This window comes from Cnephaeus nilssonii, assembly GCF_951640355.1.
Source record: "Cnephaeus nilssonii genome assembly, chromosome: 11".
Taxonomy (NCBI): domain Eukaryota; kingdom Metazoa; phylum Chordata; class Mammalia; order Chiroptera; family Vespertilionidae; genus Cnephaeus; species Cnephaeus nilssonii.
Genome location: NC_137082.1, coordinates 39,645,655 through 39,667,339, shown reverse-complemented (window position 1 = coordinate 39,667,339; position 21,685 = coordinate 39,645,655). Strand labels below are relative to the sequence as shown.

Genomic DNA, 21,685 nt, shown 5'->3' with positions numbered 1-21,685 from the left:
GTTAGGGTAATGCCATTTGCTTGCTGAAGTTCTTGTTATGCTCATGTGGGCAGTGGCATACTCACTGTATTCTTTACCACAGAGAAAAGAAAATATGTAGAAAAGTGGGAAAATGACTCAAACGAGATCAAATTGGATACAATAATTTGGGAACCTATATTTTGCATATTCCTGTATGTCACCAAAATAATATGTCTGTGTAAGTTTTTATAATACCTTATAAAGCAAAATGAGAAACCTCTTCTTTCTTCTGAAGAGAAATACTGCCATGGAAAGATAGAAGTCAGATATTTATAGAACAAAAGCACAGTTAAAAAAGTAGCCCACATTGCTTACCTTAGTAATCAATGTAAATAGCATTATAATTAATATGACCATAAGCCATCTGACAAGCCAGAAAGAAAATACATATTTGATCATCTGATAAACCATTTGGATGTCTACATATGAATCCAGGCCACATAAAAGTAGCCAATTCAAGCTAACAATAGGAAGTTGCTGATAAAACCACAAATAAAAACTAGATTTTACAGTCTATGCTGATATTTTGATTTACTTCAAATAAATATTTTATATTTATCTGACAAATATATTTATGTGAAATATTTTCTCCAAGTGTATGTGTATTTGAAAAAAAGAGTTTAAGATAAAAGGGATTCTCACCCTGGCCAGTTTTTCTCAGTGGGTTCGATTCCCAGTCAAGGGCACGTACCTCAGTTGCAGGCTTGATCCTGGCCTGGTCTGGACATGTGAGGGAGGCAACCAACCAATTGATGTGTCTCTCTCACAGCAGTGTTTCTCTCTCCCGCCCCCCTCCCCAGCCCCTTGCCCTCTACTCTTTTTCTCTCTAAAAAGAAAAAAAAAAAAAATCAATGGAAATAATATATACTCAGGTGAGGATTAAAAAAAAAAGAAGAAGAAGATAAATAGGATTCCCACTGAAGAAAATCCATTTTTTTAAGTAAAATGCTCGCTAGCTTAATAAGAGAACCTATTTTACATTCTAAAGATCTCAATGCAAAGAAATATAGGAATGTACATATAAGAAGTTTGTATTCACTACTAGATTACAGGCTGCTCTTCAGAAAAAAATATTTTTACTGTGTGTGTATGTGTGTCTGCATCCTCTTTTGATAATTAAATCTTTTATGAAGTTGTACTCATACTTAAAGGTTTTTGTCATTGCAATTATTTAATTTAAAGTTTAAGGTGGATATTAAGCTTTAGATATAAGCTATTACCATTTATTAATTTTTTAAAATATAGCAACACATGTATATGCATTTACTAACTAAACACCAACATTAATTTAACTTAGGAATTAAATTTATTGTTTATAGTGACTCCTACTGGAGAGTTAAAAACTAATTGTTTAACTCCTGAATAAATTAAATCAGTAATACCTCCTTTTTTCTTCAATGGATAATGGTAGCTTAGATAGCCTCTTTTTCCTGATTTGGCAAAAATTACTTTTCATTTATGTTTAAATATGAGAGAATAGACTTTAATATAAAGCATCAACAGAAATTATATTTTAAACACATACATGCTGCTCATGTCAGTAGTTGTGTGTACTCCAAAATGTTGTGTGATTTGTTAGCTTTGTTTAGTAGTGAACACGTTAGCATGGTGCTGTATTTTTATAATATTTCCCCTTTTAGTGGACTTCTGTTACCCAAGTCTATTTTAGGTGGAGATTGTTTTCCAACTGCTCTTTAAGGCACTTTTGCATACAGGAAACTGAAGAGGAGGGTCCAGGAAATGCACTCTCATTTGTAATAAATACCCCACTGAGATGCTGAACTAGGTGTCCTCCATTTATGCCTCAGAAGTGCTTGTGTTAAGATGAGGAAACTAAAACTTCACTGTAGAGTAGCAAGTTTGTGATTTTCATACAGACAAGTCTGACCCTCAAGGTTAAGATCTTGGTATTTTATAACTTTGCTCATATCCCGACTCCACTGTCTTAATAACTTTGTGGTCTGTGCAATGTCATCTGAGGGTCTTTGTGCCTTAATTTTCTACCTTTAGTGTAGGAATGATAATAATTATTGCCAAACACTGTTAAGAAGATTAGGACAAATTTAGGCAATTGTATGTTTCTTAAATTGCATATCATATACATGTATCAGTTAACTGTCTTATTACCAAAAATTTTTGATGGGGTAGATATTTCCCCCAGGCAGTTATTTAATTAACAGGTTTGCTGGTTCCCATTATGTTATGTAATCACTGTATATCATGAATATCTTTGTTTTTGTTGTGTCTGAAATTTAGCTAATTTAGCTATGCTAAGTAATGGGGAGCAACATTATACAAGTAAGTAAGTATTCTATGAAAAAAAAATTAGGTGTTCAATGACTTAAACAGAGTTATGTGTTTTTCAACTTCTACCATGTTACATTCTGGGGGGGAAATGACATTCCCTCCATATGATCATTCATTCAACTACTTTATTGAGCACCTGCCTTATTCTGGACAATGTGCAGGGTAAGTCTCTCTCTCTCTCTCTCTCTCTCTCTCTCTCTCTCTCTCTCTCTCTCCCCCTCCCCCGCTCCCTCTGTTTATTGGATTTATTTTGACTGTGCAGTAACTGCATGATGTTATAGTCATTCAGAAAACAAAAAGTAGAATTTACTTTAGTGAGATCTGTGTTTGGAAGTGAATAGTTCAGTTCCTTTCCCTGTAGTAGTTTGGTGTCGTACTGCTTAACATGTATATGATTGCCCCTACTTCACATTTAAAACATTTGTCTTTAGTCCTATTTTTAAATTTTGTTCAAGGCAGAGGTCCCATCTCTTGAGCCACGTGGTCAGGTCTTTGAGGGCAGGCGAAGTGTTGTATATGTCACTGAATCCTGTGCACTTCACTGGATGGACCGAAGTTCCTCACTCAAGTGATGTAGAATTTGAATATTTACTTGTTCTTAATGCAGTGGTTGCTTCATTCAGTCATTCAGCAAATTTCTATTGAATATCTATCCTTGGAGGTGATACTGTACACATGCATTAGAGATTTCTGGTCAGATATTGCCCAAATTTCTTACAACGCTAGGTATGTGTTCCCAATTTCAACTCAAGTATATCTGTCAAGGACTTCTTTTGGAAAACCACAAAAGAACTATAAACTTTGGAATATAGAAGAAGGTAAGAATAATATGGATGTATTTTAAGTGTCCAGAACTTCAAAAATATAGTTTTACTGGTAAGAATTTTTCCCCCTTTGAAATTAACAAAAGTCACACCTTACCACATTGCCTACCCCTACTGTCCTCCATGGCATTTGTAACTAACCAGGAACAAGAGTGCTGGCTTACTATTTTGTGTGGCTACCCTCATCCCTTATCATTTTAATGATAACAAGGGACTCTTTGCCCAGCTACTGCTAGTTCGGTAACTTACCCAAATACACCCTGATTAAACAAACAACAGACCAGGACAGGGTCCCTTAAAATTGGCTGCTGTGATTAAGATGTCTTTTAAATTATCATGAAACATATGGATTTATACGCATAACTTCAGTTGTTCTACTTCTGCACTAACTCTCCACACGTCACACTAAAATTTTATCATGGGTGATATTTCTGTCACAGAGAAAACTTCAAAGTCTGAGTTTGCAGAAATGTCTCAGTTTACAAACCACTGACTTGTGCTCTGTGATTGAAATGTACTCTAAGGTCAGCAAACCAAAACCTGGATGGATGTCACCAGATGATATGTTTAGTGTCTCACCAGTTATAATGCGTAGATCACCTTTCAAAGAAGTGGATCTTTATGAATCATTGCATATTTGTACTTTTGAAATTTCATACGCATTTTCATTAGTTAATGAAACCCGGAAGCTTAATGTTCTAGTCCCTTTTTAATTTTTAGAGTCCCATGTGCTGATTTGTCAGGGTTTAAAAATCTCTTTCACCTTTTCCGATTAAAAATATTTATTTATGCACATGTTAATATATTTAAAAGCAATGAGAGCTTCAATTATTAAAATATTAATTGTAGCTCATTAAAGTATGAAAAATTTATACTTACATAATTAATAGAAAGGCATTTATATGTTTTAAAAATATATAAGAAAGCCCTTTTATGTAGAGGAAGCAGAATGGTTGTTTATAAAAATGGCTACAAAATCTTCCTAACAGTCTATCTATAAAAAGTTAGAGTCTAGAAACAGGCTTCTAAATAAGGGGGTTCCTATAAGAATCAACAAAGGAACAACAACCAGAAAGGGAAAAACAACAACATCTCTCTCTTTAAATTCCAGCCTCTTTCGAAGTCGAGGTTTTTACTCACTGTCCTCCAGTAGAGGAGTATCCTGGCCTCGTCTATGAAACACTGAGGGTGGTTTAAAGGTTACAAATGTGATCCTGTCAGATTGACAACTAACTGTTCTAATGAGGAAAAAATCCTCAAAGCATGAAATTTGAATGAAATGTGTGATTATAATTCAAGTACTGTTTACACAAACCTCTGGGGACCTTCCGAATAAATGCAGAGCAAGTGAGTTAGACAAACCTCTGGGCCTTCGCTATATGTGTGTTTGTGCGGGGTGTGTGTGTGTTTACTTTAGAGTGTGGGGGAAACTTTCCACTGTTAGCCAAGGCTTTGCTCTTCAGAACCCACACCACAGTCCCTCCTTGTTTATGAATACCGTCTGTGTTTTGTTACCATGTTGAGTTGTAAGGAAATAGGTGCTTTGAATTATTGAAGTTGATTCTTGAGAATGGATGTATGCTCCGGTGGCATTTACTTCGGCATATGCAAATGATTTAGTTTCATTTGGGATCAATTCCCAGAGGCCCTCCTTTCCTGTGATGCTCTGAATTTGGCAAGCTCAAGTCAGCCCATCTCCTCTTCCCCCACCATCCTTTCTTTTTTTCTTTTTTGTTCATTCCCCCCCCCCCCCTTTTTGTTGGTTGACATAATATTTAAAAATAAAGCAATGGCTAACTGTTAAATTGCTTGTTAGAAATGTTGGATCTAGAAAGATTCTATTGTTCACTTGTGATCAGTAAAGGTGAAAGAAGGTTTTTCCTCTCTTAATCACTTAAGTTTAGTAAAAAAAATTTAAGTTTCGAAAAATGTGCAGGGGAATGTTTATTAAAATATTTCTTTTAATAAACTGGCTTACTTGGATGATACAGTCATCTGAATATATGTCTCAGAGGTGCCTTTTTAGGAACTGACAACTCTTAAGTCATTGGGAGGTTCGGATGTACCATTAAGTCCTGCTTTTGAACCCAGCAAGCAAAGCAGCGTTCAGGTAGTGGCAGATTACCCAAAGCCACAGGAAAAGCACAAATCCGTTCTCCACAATGTGCGCCTATTTGGGGTGCCCAGTCTCTGCGAGGGGAGCACAGCCCCATTCCATTCTGAGGGCTCGCCTTTGGACACCCGCGGTGGTCTGTGGAGTGGCAAGGTGAAGTTCACAGGGGGCCACCCTTCCCACCAGCAGGGCAAAGGCAAGGGCTGGCAGAGCCCTGGGCGGGCCACACTGTTACTCTGTTTCATTCCGCAACCCCGTTTTGTAGGTTGATGACCAAGCAGTCAGAAAACACTGCCCCCTCTCTCCTTTTGAGCGAGGTCAGAGACGTGGTGGGGTTTTTGTGTGTGTGTGTGTGTGTGTTTTTTCCCTCTCTCCCCTTTCCCTCCCCTTTCTCCAAGTCGAGTTCTCAGGCAGCTGCGTACAATGCTGGGAGCTAGCCAGCAGCAGAGACAGATGGCAGAGTTATTAGATGTGCATCATACGATTCCCTTCCTGCCACTCGCTTTTTAATCAAATTAAAACAAAAAAGAAAGAGAGGGAGAGAGAGAGGGGAGTCAATTAACTGCATTTGTATTCTGCTCAATAATGGACCCTGTTCCACTTTTACCCTAAGGCAGTTGAGTGGAAATTTTAGAGAAGAAAAGGGTGCCTAGAACAAAAAGGAAAGAAAAAAAGAAAGAAAAAAAAAAGGAAAGAAAGAAAAGAAAGGGGGAAAAAGTGAAGACTGCAGAAATTGGTCAGAATCGGCATCATTCGAGGAACTAGTGAAAAGCCCTGGGAAAAAGTTGAATCGATGTCGCGTACGCATTAGGATTTAGAGCTCCATCAGGGCCGGGCCGCCTTCCAGCTCCGCTGCGCACACTTGAGCGTCTGACAGCAGCGCGGCGGCCTCCCCCGCCCGCCAGGAATGGTCTCTTCCTGCTTTGCATATTCACCACGCTTGGCCCGGCCATATGGGAAAATGCAACTGAAGGAATTGTTGTGAAAAAAGGGACAGCGAGTTTGAAATAAAAGTTGTTAGAGTGGTACTGAGGAGAAAAAAGAATCCGAGACCATGTACTGCGCATACACAATCCCGGGCATGGGCGGCAACTCTTTGATGTACTACTATAATGGGAAAGCGGTAAGCGGACGCGGGCTGCGAGGGGGATTTTTGACAAGTTTTATTGTCGCAGGGATGAGCATCCTAGGTGGTGGTCATTGTTTGCAAAGTTGGGTTAGGACTGCCGCACCTTCTTGGGTGCCATGAAATATTTACCATTTGCCAATCCTAGGATATTATTGTTGCCTTCTTTTTAAAAATTTAACCCGCCCCCCCCCCCCCAGGGTAGAAAAATAGGTAGTTTCAGAGCTTTGCAGAGTGGATCCTAGAAGGAAAGTTTGCAGTCACGTAAAGTTGGGAGGTGATGAGATGAAAGAAAGAAAGAAAAAAGATTTTTGGAAAGTTCTTGTTCCTTCCAAATGACTGTTTGGAAGGAAAAGCAGATATGAGGAGCAGAATTGAGAACGCGGAGTTAGGCTCAGAGGAAATTTGGGTTTCTCCCTAGACTGAGGTTTTGTGATATCTAGATTTAACTAAGTTGGAAGCTTAAGGGAATTGGATTTAGTGGGAAAATTTTGAAAGGTTACAATAGAGCAAAGACATAGAACTTAGACTTCTAATTAAGAAGTAGATTATATAAGCCTGTTTTTTTTTTTTAAAAAAAAAAAACTAAAAAGAGGAAGAAAAAAAAACAGAATAGTCATTCATGCATATAACAATATTGTAAGTTATTTGTGTTGTGTGGCTTCTTTCCTCAAAATTTCCCCTTCCAACTGAAACACTTTATTTAAGAAAAAGAAAAAAATACTAAAAACGTGTCTGGTATTTTGCGCATAACCCCAGCAGAAGGTTTATACTTGCCATCTGGAGGTTTATTTTTTTTTCCCTTCGGCTGGGCCCTCTGAAGGAAAAGGATTTCAATATTTTGAAATCGGTATGTGGGGCTCTCCAGAAGAGTTGTTGGGCGATAGAGGAGCACATTTTATTATTGTAAAATAGGGAAGAGAATGGAGAAAAAGCAAAAAGCATCCATTTAGGAATTGCTCTCTCTGTGTACTTCGAACTTACATTTGGATTGATCTGAATCAGGGTGTGATAGTTGGGCCAAAAGGGACCGATCAGAGCTTTCAAGAAGGCCCAATTCAGCTGTAGGGATTGGCGCAGACGAATTAAACGTGTGTGTATGTATGTGGCGGTATATGCAGGAGTGTATGCATGTGCCGATGTATGCATAACAGTTCTAACTGATTATATGCTGGAATGCACAGGAGTGTTTGAGGATATAATATGGTTTAGGAAAATTAATAATTCAAGAAGCCAATTTTGTGAATGGGCAACTGCTGAAGTAAAATCGTAGACTTTTATTTTGAAAAGTGGGAGTAGATCATCAAAAGTTCATAAAACTGTCCTCTTTTTACCTTTTTTGAAAAAAGAGAACATAGTGTGTAATTAGAAGAATCGTTAAGTGTGGTAAGGGAAATATAATTTTAAATCAAATGCCTATGTGTGAGCTGATCAAATGAAGTGGTTAAATTTGTAAACATAAGTATTAGGATTATGTAACTTTTAAAAAAAAGTGCCTAATTTGCAGTTGGTAGTTACTCATATGTAGTTCTTAAGACTTTTGCCTATTATCTTTTTGACATTCCTTGCAAAACATAGTCAGCACCTTTAATTTTAAAACACTCTTAATGAAAATTTTGTGATTCTATCATAGTAAGAAAAAGTGTCTTGGAAACAGTAAAATAGTTTCAGGGATTATAAGACCCTTGTGCATTATAAGAGAATCACAATGTATATAAGTTTCCATGGTTTTTATATTTATGAATTACCAGTGATATGATTTTTATATGTTAATTGTTGATGTTACATCTTAAATATCTTAACTCACAAAATTTTAGTTTATGTTTTGGGCATTTTAACTCCCTTTTAGCCAAAAGGAATTTTTAAAAATATGTGTTCCATTCCCACAGCTTGCCAGTTGCCTCTACCATAAGAAAATGCTGAATATGACATCATATCACTAATATGCCCTCTCAGTTGCCAAATATTTTGGTTGTTAGATTTTTTTTTTTGAGAGGATGGTACTCATAAAATCAAGATCGCTCTGTCACAGGAAATGTATTTATAGGAACTGTTTTAAGGCGTTTATTAAAAACAAATCTGGTGATGTGTATCTCTATTGATTCAAACACTAGAAAGAGGCAAATTGTACATACATTATCGTTAGAAAAAATAGCCGCTTGGAACAGGAGCAGAAAGCTTTTGAAACCACGGATGCTCACCAGTTCTTCATTTCAGCTTTCTGAAACAGACAGCAAAGTCCAGTCGCACATGTTCCTTGGATGGGGCCAGTTCTATACCATTTTTAAAAAAGGCCTTCATGCATACACTGGAGAAGCAGATTTTTGTTTATTCTACAGTGTGTATTGTACTGGCTCTAATTCTGCATTCAGCGGCTTTTGATTTGGTGCCAGACATCTTGCGGAGATTGTGTATGCCATGCGTTAATTGTTCAAAATGCCTATGGAAGAAACTTTACATTTTCTGAGTCTCATTTGTTGTTTTGTGACTGAGCATCTATGTGTTTCTGTGTCTATGTGTGCTTCTGACCAATGTGTGTTTTAACCTACACTGTTGGAGTTAACTGTGATCAGCTATTTGTTACACAAGCTTTCCTCTGAAGACAACACAGTGCTGAATTCCTCCTTTTTTTCCCAGTGACAAGTCAATTACTTGTTTAAATTCAGTTTGAACTCTCTGAACTGAGAGAGGCCAGAGGAAGCAGGTTTTCCCTGGGAATAAACAAAAGAAGAAGAATGTAAAATCATTTCAAAACACTGAGATTTCAGGTTGTGGGAAGAGTACCATTAAGCATTACAACAATTATGATTTCTTCCTTTTGAACTGGCAGCTATAGGGTTCGTAAAATCAGTTTTCCTCTAACTTTTTATAGAAATAGTATAATCAGTGATATTTTATGACAAAGGGAAATGTGAATTTTCTATTACCTTAAGTTATGAAGTGTTTCCATGGCCATATCCCATGACAAATTGTTGTCTTCGTCTTCTTTCTGTGAAATACTGAAGTATGGACTTCGTGAAGCCTAAACCTATAAAAATCGGAACACGAGAGCTGTCAAAGACTAATTATTGAATATAAACCAGAATGTATTTTGAAAAAGCAGCCTTTTTTCCTGAGGTGTGAGTTTAATGAACTTGATCACATCAATTTTGTCATTTCTTTTCTCTGTGGACTGATTAGAGGTTTAAATACAAATGAATCCCATTCTCAGATAAATAAAAAATTTGAAAGCATTGCCTCTGAACTACGAGACAGGTTTTTTTGCACAGAAACCAGTTGTTTCTTTTAAATGTTAGGAGTATAAGCTTCTATGCAACTGTGCTGCTGTGTCTGTCCTCATTCAGGCTAGGAACAGCTATTACCTGGCCCACAGTAAGTATGGCTCTGCCTCTAAATTTTTATTTTTATAACTGCTTACATCTTCTTATTCACTGGATAAGAATTTTAATAAGTAATTATTTGGTCAAATTTCACATTTCTAAAAATAAAGCAATTCCACAAAGATAAAATTATGGCAAATGAAATTGAAAACAAAAGTGGCGAAATTTCCTCCTAATGGTAATTTAAGATCACATCATCAGCTCTCGCCAGCATGTGCATGTGTTAAACCGTATAGAGAAACCTATAATTATTGTAATTGCTCTTTTTGCTTTATACTAACAAGCTTCAAACCATGTTTCAAACTAGTTGTTTTGAAATAGTTATTTGTCAAGTCATCAAATCTCAGAAAGTAAATGGTAATGAGCTTCCCATGTTTATATTCTGACTGTTGGTCATATTTGTGCAGCTTTTCAACTCCATGAAGTTTAGAGATGGAAAGGGATGTTTATTTCTGATATCGGGGTCAAAATAAAACATTTTCATAATTCCTGCTTAAGATGAAAAAGTAGGAACTTTTTAATATTAAAATCTCTCAGCTGGGAATTAGAAGAAAGTTTTCCTATGAATAAGTGACAACTTCAGTGAGTCACCTACATTTTTTAAAGCTAAAAATTAGGGTATGAGATGTTTAGCCTTTTTTTTCATATACCACAGGAAGTGCTAACAAAAAAAGCTTAATATTTAAATAATACCAGTAATCATATTTTCTGCTACATTCTTTGCAAACCTCACAATTAGTTCCAGGAGTCTCATGCAGGTAGCCATGGGTTTTAAAGTTTTCATTATTGTATCAGCTATGCAAATTGCATTTAATATTTTAAAGTATTTCATATACTTACTATTTTAAGAACCACGATTATAAATTAAAGTAGCTGATATAAATACATTACTTTTTAAAATTATTGTTTAGCTGCTCTAACAGGCAAACATTTGCTTAGGTCACAAACTAATATAATTTTTCAACTCCCCACTGATTCAAGAAAACAAAGCATATCAAAGAAAGAATATGCAGGAAAAAGTTCCTTTAAGTGAGCTTACTTTTTGGTATCCCTGACATATAAAGCATTTTAATTTACTCATTTGAAAATAACAATGAAAGTCATATTTTTTCTCCTCTATGCTTGCTTGCTTAAAACAAAATTATGTTGATTTTATTCTTTAGGTTAAAGCTGGTTAAAATTCACCAGATGCTTAATCTTGATATTGTGGCTACATCTTGTTCTCGGCCTCTGATTAAATTTCCAAAATCCCTGCATGAGACTCACAGATGCCAATTTGAACATTTCTCTGAGGCTAATTTCTTGCGAAGAAAATATGGATCGGTCACATATTTGGTTAATTTTATTTAATCCCTAATTTCTGGTATGTCTGAACATTTTTCATACAGTGTTGATAATTAATAAGCATCCTTATAGCGCTAGATGATGGCATTGTTTCAAGAATTAGGAAGGACTTTGGAACATGGCAAAGAGGGTTGAGAAGAAAAGTGGCCAGGAAGAGGTCTAATCGCTGGTGCCGTCTTTAAATACCTTTCCAAATGATCTGCAGGAAATTGTGCTGAAGAATTGTTTGTTTCCTGTTCCATTATAAATGTGGTTTGCATTACACTCCTATTTGTTTTGTTTTCACTAAAATTTCAGTGCCACCACAGAGGCTTGAGAATTAGTGGTTTCTTCCTTATATCTTATTTTTAAATGGCTTGTATCACAGTTGGATTTTAGACATTGTCATCTTTCATTACTATGAGTGTGGTGTGAATGTGTTTCCAAGCCAACGTGAAACTTCTGTCACTGTGGTGCTACTGAGGGGGAAAATGTCTTAGTGTTATTTCTCTATAATCAGCATGCAGGCCATACCTATGGTCAGCAACCTGCCTCCTGAGATTCTTTAAGAAAAACAGTAATTTCTAATTCAGTGAAAATACAGATTTTTTTTATGTGAATGTGGCAATTTTAAAAGTTGTTAGAATTCAGATTTAACCTTTATCTTGAGAAGAAAATGCAGTGGAGACATACTCGCTCCCCATTTCAAACCTAAATAGGCAGGTCCTGTCACTGAGAATTTCAGGTCAGACACATGGAAGGTTACCAGGCTTTCCTCCATTTTTCTCCAGTATTATTAGAGTCACAAAAAAGTTCATTGTCACAGTCCATATAATTTAAAGGTACTTTTAGATTTAAGTCTTTCAGAGTGTATATATTTGATTGGGTTTAAATCAGCCCTTATTACTTCAGATATATCTCTAAGATGGCATAAGGTAAAGTTATTGTGGTAAACAGTATTGATTAAGAAAAATAGTTGGAGCCCTGTGTATTTATAAAATATTTATAATCTATTTAAGAGATCATCATAGTTCTTTAAAAAAGCAATTATCTGTATAATAGGAAACACAGAGATGAATAGTGACAAATCTGAAAGAGACACTTCCATAAAGTAACTACATTTTGAAGTATGAAGTGATCTGCAAAGAAGTTTTGCATGGGATTTTCAGCAAACTTCCCTCATTGGAGGGTTAACATTTTAGAATCTGTAATAAACTATTTGGCATATTGTCCTATCATCTTGTGCATATAGATATTAATTGTTCTTCCGGTTGAAATTAATTGGTTTAGTGGTTACAAACGCAAACTTTGGGAGACTTTACTTTTTGCAATGCTAAAGATTCATGGCTTATACCACAACCTCTTATTAATAGATGTATTTATGTTCTGATTGGAAATTAAAAATTCACATTTCTGATATTTTTGTCTTTAACCTCCATGTTTCTTCAAGTCTATACCTAGTTTTCTTTAGATTCTTCTTATTTTTTAAAGAAATCTGTACATGCTAATCAGGGCATTTTATTCAATGACTTAAAAGGGGGACACTGCACCTATCACATTTATTTTGGGAGAGTATACTGTTTTAAAGGCAGTCCACCCCCAAATTGGGATAAAGAGAGGCTTAAAGCACCTGAAAAGTCAGGGGCGGGAGTAATGTAGATGCTGGTCTAATTTTATACTCCACCGAAAAAATGCAGGCATCCTCCAGGGACCTAGTGGGCTGTGCTTTCCTAGAGGCCAAATTACACTCTTGGAGAGAGGGCACATTGAGGTAATTGGTGGGACAGAGTGGGGAGAGTTGAATTCCAGCTGCTTCCAATGTAGCTGACCTGAAAATGAAGAGGGGATGTTAAGAGTGGAGGCTAACACTTGACTTGGCTTTTTCACCTCCCCAAACCTGGGGGTGAGAATTATAGAGTCCTGAATGGCTGCACCAATAATGATCCAGTTCCAGCGGGAATTGCAGTGTGGGGTAAAACTCTCACACCATTTTCCAAATGGCTGATGCCTTTACCAACCACAGTCCTATTACTGTGGCCCCAGTGAAGTTGATCCGCAGACTGGAAACAGGGCCTTGTTTTGGTTTGCCCTCTAGTGAGTGTGTCCTGGATGCTCACCTCTTTCGTTACCCTTTGAGAAGGTCCAGAATGACAGACATTCTGGAGGCCCTGGCATTCCATCTCTAAGAAAGGCGGCAGAAAGTGGAAGTGTGTAGACTCCCTTACCCCCAGGATGTGCACGCTTCTTTTTTTTAAGAAGAATAATGCTGTATTACTCAATAGCTTTCCTAACGAATAAAACAAATTAAATTGATGTTTCATGCATATTTAAACCCCATCCAGTTAAGTACTGACGTGATTAAAATAATCAAATGTATTACTTAAAAAATTAAAAAGGATAAATTCTGTACCCCATTATTTTATTGACTTTTAAATATAAATTGCAGAAATGTTTACATTCCTGATGGCATTATTAAGCTAAACTGACAAATCAGAGGGAAAAAGTTGATTGCCCAGCACATTATTATTTCTGCACCTGTTATTCCAATTCAGAAGTGGAGGCTCAGCATCCAGGAGCGGGGTGGGGGCTGTCTTCTGAGGCTTCCTTTGTGTGACGTGGGGGTTGGGGTAAACGTTTAACAAGTGTAGTTTCACTTTGTAGTGCCTTTTTGTGTGTTGATATGATTAAAAGACTGCGATGTTTTTCATGTAGCTTTGAAATTAATATGCAAATAATAGGGGAGGGGAGGGCTCTCCTATACCCGCTTCACCACGCTTTCCTAAGCAGGATGAGGGGGTCGCAGCCTTTTAGGAGAACTTGTTGAGGAACAAACAGCACCAACTTTGATTTCTACCCTGTGAATCTGTAAGGGGATGAAATAAAGGAAGTCAAGGGGCCTATCAACTTAATTTGGGTAGGTTTGCAGGTCTGGGATGAACATACTCTAGGTTGTTAATTTCTGGTTATTTATTTTTCAGGAGGTTGGTAGAGTTGCAGTAGATTTTTAAAACAATAATGTAAGTTGTGTTATGTTGACAGTGCTTTGGTCTGAGATTGTGCTTTTTTCTTTAGTTTATTTCCTCCTTGTCTTGATCATACAATATCGTTTTTTAAACATGTGAGCCCCGTTTCTTCCTGTGGCATAGAGGGCAATGATTAAGATTCTTCTAGAATTTCTTGGGTGTTCATTGTCCACAATTAATTTCACACATAGAAACCTAAACTTTCTGCAGCCAATGGAATAAATATGCCCCTTTCCTTTTTGCCTCACCATGCTGGGATTAGTGAAGGTCCAGACATATTACTTCTATTTTTAAGGATTCTTTAAGAATGTGATTAAATTCTTCAAAATGTAATGACAACAGTTTTGGATTGAGAGGGGGAGAAAAGTGTCTTTATTTCATCCCATCAAATGGATAGGTTGAGTTTGCAAAGAAGTGGTTAAAATGCCATTATTTCCTGGAAGATGCCACTTAAAACTATTCATATGAGTTTAGATTTTGTTCTGTGTAGTAACTGAAATTCCTAGACTTTAATAACACTTAATGTGTAGCATGGATCCCACTTAATCTCCCCCCGAGCTTCGCAGCAAAATGTTTACATAAATGAACTCTCAATTTTGATATCAACTATTTAACTCCGTCTTTCCAGAGTTCATACTATTTCCATAATTAAACATGTTCCACAGTCAGTTCCATAGGAGGATATCTTAAAAATGATCTTTTCTGTTCTTATAAGCCATCTGTTGTCTAGGTCAGCAAAGAAACGGGGGCCTGATTTTGTTTTAAAGCAAATAAGTTATTACTCTACTATTGTATTAGACATCCAGCTTCAGAGGGAGTAAAAGATAAAATCCCATCATATTTTCATTTTGTTACATTTGCAGCAGAAATGTGTATGCTCAAATTGGTTATTTTCAACACTTGACAGCTGTGATATTTAAAATGATCACAGCTGTTGTGACTTAAAATTGATTTTCCTATTAACACCTGAGCAAAAGACCTGTGCTGTATTAAAAACTTAAATAAGGTAACTGTAAAATGAGATATGTTGATGTGAATCTGATAAGCCTACTTCCCAGAGGTTGCAAAGTGCAGCAAACCTCTTGGATTCTTTCAGGGAATGAGCTAAAATTGCTGGAAATAGATGCATGATTGTTAAATGCCTTTACCTTTTAAAGAATGCATGTAATAGGGGATGCTCTTGGCCCAGCTTTATAGTGTCAATTTTGCTAATAAAAGCTTTATGATTCAGTTTACTTGATTACCCCAAAAAGGTGACTTATGTGAATCATTGCGATATTCTAACCTAAACTTTTTTACCTTTCAGATATGACATTGAGAAATGCAAAACCATACTAGATTTGTTCCTTTCAGGGGACATTTTGGTTTTATGGCTCTTTTCCTCCATCATTTTTAGATGATGAAAAAAGAAAAACAGATGAAAAAGGCAAAACAAATTATGCCCACGTAGTTTTAGGCTAGCTTTTGTCTTTGGAATCTTGAATACATTTTTAATGTTCCCTTTTCAGATCCATTTAACTCTAACCTGTTTTAGAGTTAGGTGGTAGTTCCTGCATTAGGTTGATGTATTTCCATGTTGACCTTCTCAGGATAATCAGGGTTGGGATCTTGAATGTGGCAATATATTACCTACCTAGCAGTAAAACCAATCTGACAAAACTTAGTTACATTCAGATATGGAGACAGTTCTATAATCTCAAGTAGATGATGTAGTATATAAAATACACAGCTGGCCTGATGTGGAATTATTTATAGATAATAGTGCCTTCACAGATGCAATGCCAATAGGGAGCTATGTAGATTAAGCTCTTTGGCTGGTCCTAGGCTTTTTACCTGTGTAACTCAATCAGAATTGAAAGCATGACAGATTTGATGATGATAAATGTATGGCTGGATCGGAGAAAGTATGGATGAGTGGGTGGATAGATGGATAGATTACATAACTAGACAGTAATAGATAATGCCAATTATTTATTACTCAAAACTTGTTTATTCATCAAAAATTTACATAGAATATATTATTTTGATTATTGCATATAGTTTAGAATGAGTTAATTGAAAATAAACATTTTCCATCACATAATCATAGGGTTCCAAAAGTTCCAGAATGAACAAAGATTGCCAATTTTAAAGTTGTAAGCAAAGGGTCAAAATATCATGTTACTAAGCGATCATGAGTATAAATGGATATTTTGTTTGGCTGAAGAAAGACACTGGTAGAGATGGCCATTATTTGTGTGAAGATTTCTGAAATCAAAGTGAATATTTTTCTCTGGCATACTCTAATTACATACTTACATTTTTAGAACAGTGGTGCCCCCTGGGAAAATTTTTGATTGTCGCAACTGCAAGAGTAGGGTGAGATTCGGCCTCTGGCAGTCAGTGGGTAGAGGCCAGGGATGCTGTGTATCTTCCTACAGCGCACAGGTCACTCTTCACTAGTGCTGAGGTTAAGAAGTTCCTCTTTAGAAGTAATATGTCTGGACCTTAACTAATTCCCAGCATGGGGAGCCACCTTATGAATGACGGCAGCTTGTTTCCCTCCCCTCCCCTGCCCTCCCCTCCCCTTCTCTTCCCTTCCCTTCACAATTTTCTCGCTCCCTCCCCCCACCCACCTCTCTGGTACAGAACACTATAGTATTGTCCAGGTATTTCACCATGTACCATGAAAATGTGAGATTTTTACTTAAAGTGTTATAAATATAGTACATTATTTATGACCCAATTGGAATGGCTTTATAGCAGCTGTTATGTTGAGAATATGTTGAGTCAGTAATGTACATTTCTCCATACCCTAAATACATATTTATATTTTACCTTTCAAAATATCTTGAACTCTCTCCCACTGTAACTGTTGGTTTATCAGAATCATTCTAAAAGGAAAAAGCTTATTAGCATTAATTTTTTTCTGTAGGATATAGAGACAAACATGAAATACATTAGCATAAAGAAACTTGCTAACTACATTTAAGTATTTTTGGCACTAAGGACATAGTTTGCCTTGTCATTAAGTATGTCCTCCACACCAAGGAAGGATTAAAGATTCAAACCAACACGAAAGGCTCTCTTTTCAGCTTTCCCAGTAATGCAGCTTCTCTCTCCATCCACCACTGGGGATCTCTTCCTGCCACCGCTGTGCTTCCACCCCTGTTGGGTCCTTCTTGGCAGTGATGTGCGAGTGATTTTGAAACCTCGGTTGCCTTCCCTGGCACCCCTGTGGAGGAAGGTGGCAGTGTCTGGTGGCAGAGTCTTACACCTGCCAACTTGGAGAACCCAGAAGCACACCTCATTTCTTAAATGCCAAGCTTTGGAAGAGCTGTCAAGTCTGACAATAACTAGTACCCCTCTTCAGTTTCCTCCTCAAGCCATGCACGTTTCTCCAAGGCTCAGTCAGATGAGAGATGGCCGCTGGGCACAGAAATGGCAGCTCTGATTTGTAGTCCATTTGGGCTACAGATATGCTTTCCTTTCCTGTCCAGCCCGCTGGCTGTAATACCTCAACCCCGTCCCACAGGTGCCCTCAGAGTCCGCACTGGGAGTCTTCCCGTTTCCCTGGCCAGCTTGCTGCCACACAGTTCCTAGTGAACTCAGACCGAGGCCTTTAGGGTTTCCGGCGCTCCTCACAGCTGGGGCCATAGGATAAGACTGCTCTATGTTGGCATTTGTTTTTATTTGTTTTCCACATTTAATTGTACAGGGTTATCTGTACTCAAAGTGAGCAACTAAGAAGAAAAATTGTAAATATTTGTGTGTGTGTGTGCCAGGCATAATAAAGATTACCATTTTTGATGCTGATTTCATTGATTTGAGGATTTCTGTTTCTGGGAGATGGTAATATATTTTTAATTGCAAATTTAAGTCAAAGCTTTCGGAGGAAGCATTGACCTTATTTCAGTTTTTTTTTTAAATTGATTTCAGAGAGGAAGGGAGAGAGAGACGGAAACATCAATGAGAGAGAATCATTGATTGGTTGCCTCCTGCATGCCCCCCTGCACCCCCAAGGGATTGAGCCTGCAACCCGGGCATGTGCCCTGACTGGGAATCGAATCTTGACCTCCTGGTTCACAGGTCAATGCCCAACCACTGAGCAACACCAGCCGGCGACCTTATTTCAGTTTTGATCTCTTAAGAATGCTCTTATTCTATACGTCCCAATATCGTACTCTGAATAATTTTAGAACAAGAACTTGCTTATACATTGTTTTTAGAATGTGCTTCAAGAAACCTGCTTGTATGGAATTTGTCGGACTTTTACAGAGCTTGAAATCAATCTTATTGTGACTTTCTTTAATTATTAGGAAAGTGGTTTATAGCCAAAATAAATCTTGCAGTAAATATTTTATTATAGTAATAATCAGTATTCAATTAAGCGTATTTTTAAGTGTCAGTTCTTTTCAAATACCTTCTAATCTAATTCTTACTGTACCCCCAGTAAGATAGGTGTTCCAAATGTTGTCATGTCATTTCACAGTCTAGGACTGTGTATTTCAACGGGGTAGCCAGCAGCCACATGTGGCTCTTACCATTACATGTAAATTAATTAAAATAAAAATTTTAAAATTTAGTTCCTCAGTCATACTGTGTGCTCGGTAGTCACTTGTGGTTAGTGGTTACTGTATCGACTGTACAGATATACAACAGGTACATCCTTGTTCTGTTGGACAGTGCTCTCTGGGAAATGGAAGCGTGTGGTTAAATCACTTACTCAAGATCACATGGATTATAACAGAACTAGAGTCCCTTCTATTGTGTATTTAAATATATTGCTGACTTTCATAGCTTTATAGTCAGCAAACATCTGAGGTAAGAATTGATATTTTAATGCTGCCTAGCATTTTAATGATTGCTTATGTGATCTGTGTTCACCTCTCTTTTATTAAATTGAAAGCTTGATTCAGACACACTTTTCAAAGTTAGCCATTTGTCCCCAGTGAAGACTTTGAATCACCTTCTCTAAATCAACCTGAGATCCTCCCAAGAGGGACTGTCTTGGTGTATCTTTACACACTTGCCAACATGTTGTGGACAACCAGGAAATGTTTATGCAGCCAAATGAATGAGTCACACATCCACTATGCATGCATACACTTATGCATGCAGCTATTCAAGTCCCTGGAGCAGGATGGTCCCCGAGGACTGGGCACCACAGAATTTAGAGCGCTTCATGCCTTGGCTCTGGCTGTCCTAGAAAAAGTAGTATTTCAGTTTATAAAAGAAAAATAATATGTATTTACTCACATAATTCAAATATCTCTTCCAAATAAACGAAAAAGTCTGTACAACTTTTTCTTAACACTCATTAGTCCCTAGCCTGATTGTATTATTTTAAAATTCTTTACATCTCCTAATAAGCTTTGAAATATTTAGAAAACAAACGTTGCTTTCTATCTTCTACTCAAATGTTAGCTCAACAATATGCATGGAGAGGTGTTCAAATAATATTTGCTGAATAAATCAATAAGCATAGAAACGTCTGTTAATGTCATGTTTCTCAAGGTTCCTCCTACCCAAAATAGCCTTGTAGGACATAATTGGTAGAATGAATAAAACATTATATATATATATATATATATATATATATATATATATATATATATATATATATTTATAATTCTATGTACTATTGAGGTGTAGAGGTGTAGATTTGTGCCTGGTGAATGTTGATGGCGCGGATGACCATTTCCATTCATATGTGCACACTCCAAAGTGTATCAGTTATTTTTCAGTCACAACCATGGATGGCAGTGGATGAAGGGAATGTGTACCTATATTAGTTTAATAGGTACGACGATTGCAGCATTCCCCCCATCATCCTCTTATTGGGAGCAAAAGGAGCCTACGGTCCTGGCAGATGCTTTCTCCTTGGGCTCCTAATGGTACATGCAAACCATCATTTCTCTGGGTAGTAATTATGGTGTTAAGAGGCATTTGTGTTGTGCACTCTTTTAGCCTGTGCCATGTTTAGTTCCTGTTATGCAAATACTGCTTTAAACTTAGAAATGCCAATTTGCATTAATATTTTGGTTTCATATAGCTAGCTATTGCATTTCACAAACAAGTGCATTTTAATGAGTACTGGCAGAATGTAAAAAAAAAAAAATGTTATTCATTAAATTCTATTGTAGAAAATGCAGTCGTTGGTTGCCAAAAATCATTAAGACAAAATATAATGTGTGTTGAGGCCACAGAGATATTCCTTTTAACCCTTACGGCATTCCATGCTATCACATTCAGTGCTATCCACACAGGCATTGAAGGTCGGGGTTATTGCTGTAAAATAGAAGCCAGTGTACCATTGACATTTGGGTTGATTTAAAAATGTAAACATATTTTACTTTTTGACATTTGCCCTGGGCAATTTGCATAGGGAATCCACCTCTGAGTTCACGTGAAGGACTTTAAAAGTCACAAACACGAACGTGTAAAAGCACTGTATTCCTGTGTTTTCCATTTTTGACGTTAAATCCTGAAATGGGGATTTGTTCTTTTATGACATTTTTCCTTCCTGAAATTTTTTATTAGAATTGTGGGCATAACATGTTTTTGATGGGCAGTGTTGTATGTAGGAAAATAAAGAATTGGCGAACAGATTTTTAGAACTGAGCTGTTTTACTCCATGGACTTTAAAGCTGTTGTCCTGGTGGTCGTGGCTTACGGTTCCTGATCATAATGAGCTTGTTTGGTGGTGCGATTGCAGTTGTGTACCCCCCTCCCCCCCCCCAATTTTCAGCTCACTTTTCCCAGAAGGAGAGTTCCAAGCCTTTGAACATTCTCATGATTTTGCAAATCCTCTCTATTTTTGTCTAGAATACAGGGAAGTTAAAAGTGTGGCTGGTATGATGCCATGCTTTGAATCCAATTTTAAAGCAACCCTTTGCAACCCAGGGAGTGAAGCTGGCATCTGTGTATCTGTAATGAAGATCATTATACCTGCAAGGTGACATCACTAGCGAGGTGACGAACGCGCTTGAACACGGAGTCTCTGGTCCCCCCTGCATTCTGCGGACCACTTTTGGCATTTAACACCAGACACCTCTTTCATGCTTGTCGTTTGAGAAGTTGCTTTCAGATGAACTTACTAACGCTGACTGGCACAGGGTTAAATTAATTCTTTTCTTTATTACTCAAAGTGATACAGACCTTTCTTGGACTAATGTAGCTTAATTAGTGGTCAATTAAAACTGAACATTGCTGAATTGGAGTTCTTTGATCAAATTCCCTGGCATCGATTCTCTTTCTTTAACTAGCCACCATCTTGAATTCATTTGGAATCAGTAGTATAAACAAGTTTAAAACTGGTTCTTTTATAAGAAAGTCAGCAGGCTTGTATAGCTGTGGTTTCTTTTCTTTTCTTTTTTTTTTTTCTTTCTTTTTTTCTTCTTCTTTTTTTTTTTTAACTTTCTGTAGGCGGCAATTCAAAGGCATGCTAAATGAAAACAGTACTACACCCTGAAAAAAGTATGTTTTTAAAAGTAACACTAAGAGAGTCAGAAAACAGTCAATAACCCCACCTATTTATCCCAGACAGCAGATAAATTTCCCAATTTTGGTGGTTAGTTTTGTTGTTA

The 21,685-nt window shown here is 37.0% G+C and overlaps 1 protein-coding gene across 23 annotated transcripts in view; it reads left to right on the top strand.

The window, feature by feature from the left end:
* Nucleotides 1-21,685, top strand: part of TCF4 (transcription factor 4) — a 340,184-nt gene that overhangs the window by 237,596 nt on the left and 80,903 nt on the right. The window contains exon 1 of one of the 23 annotated variants that reach the window (XM_079784812.1): nucleotides 5,899-6,388. The exons of 20 other annotated variants lie outside the window; for them this stretch is intronic. In XM_079784812.1, the coding sequence (XP_079640938.1) occupies nucleotides 6,320-6,388 (69 nt within the window). In that variant the 5' untranslated portion in view covers nucleotides 5,899-6,319. Of the gene's footprint in view, nucleotides 1-5,898; nucleotides 6,389-21,685 lie in introns of those variants that run through there. 2 more of the 23 variants (XM_079784811.1, XM_079784810.1) reach the window with 2 other exon arrangements.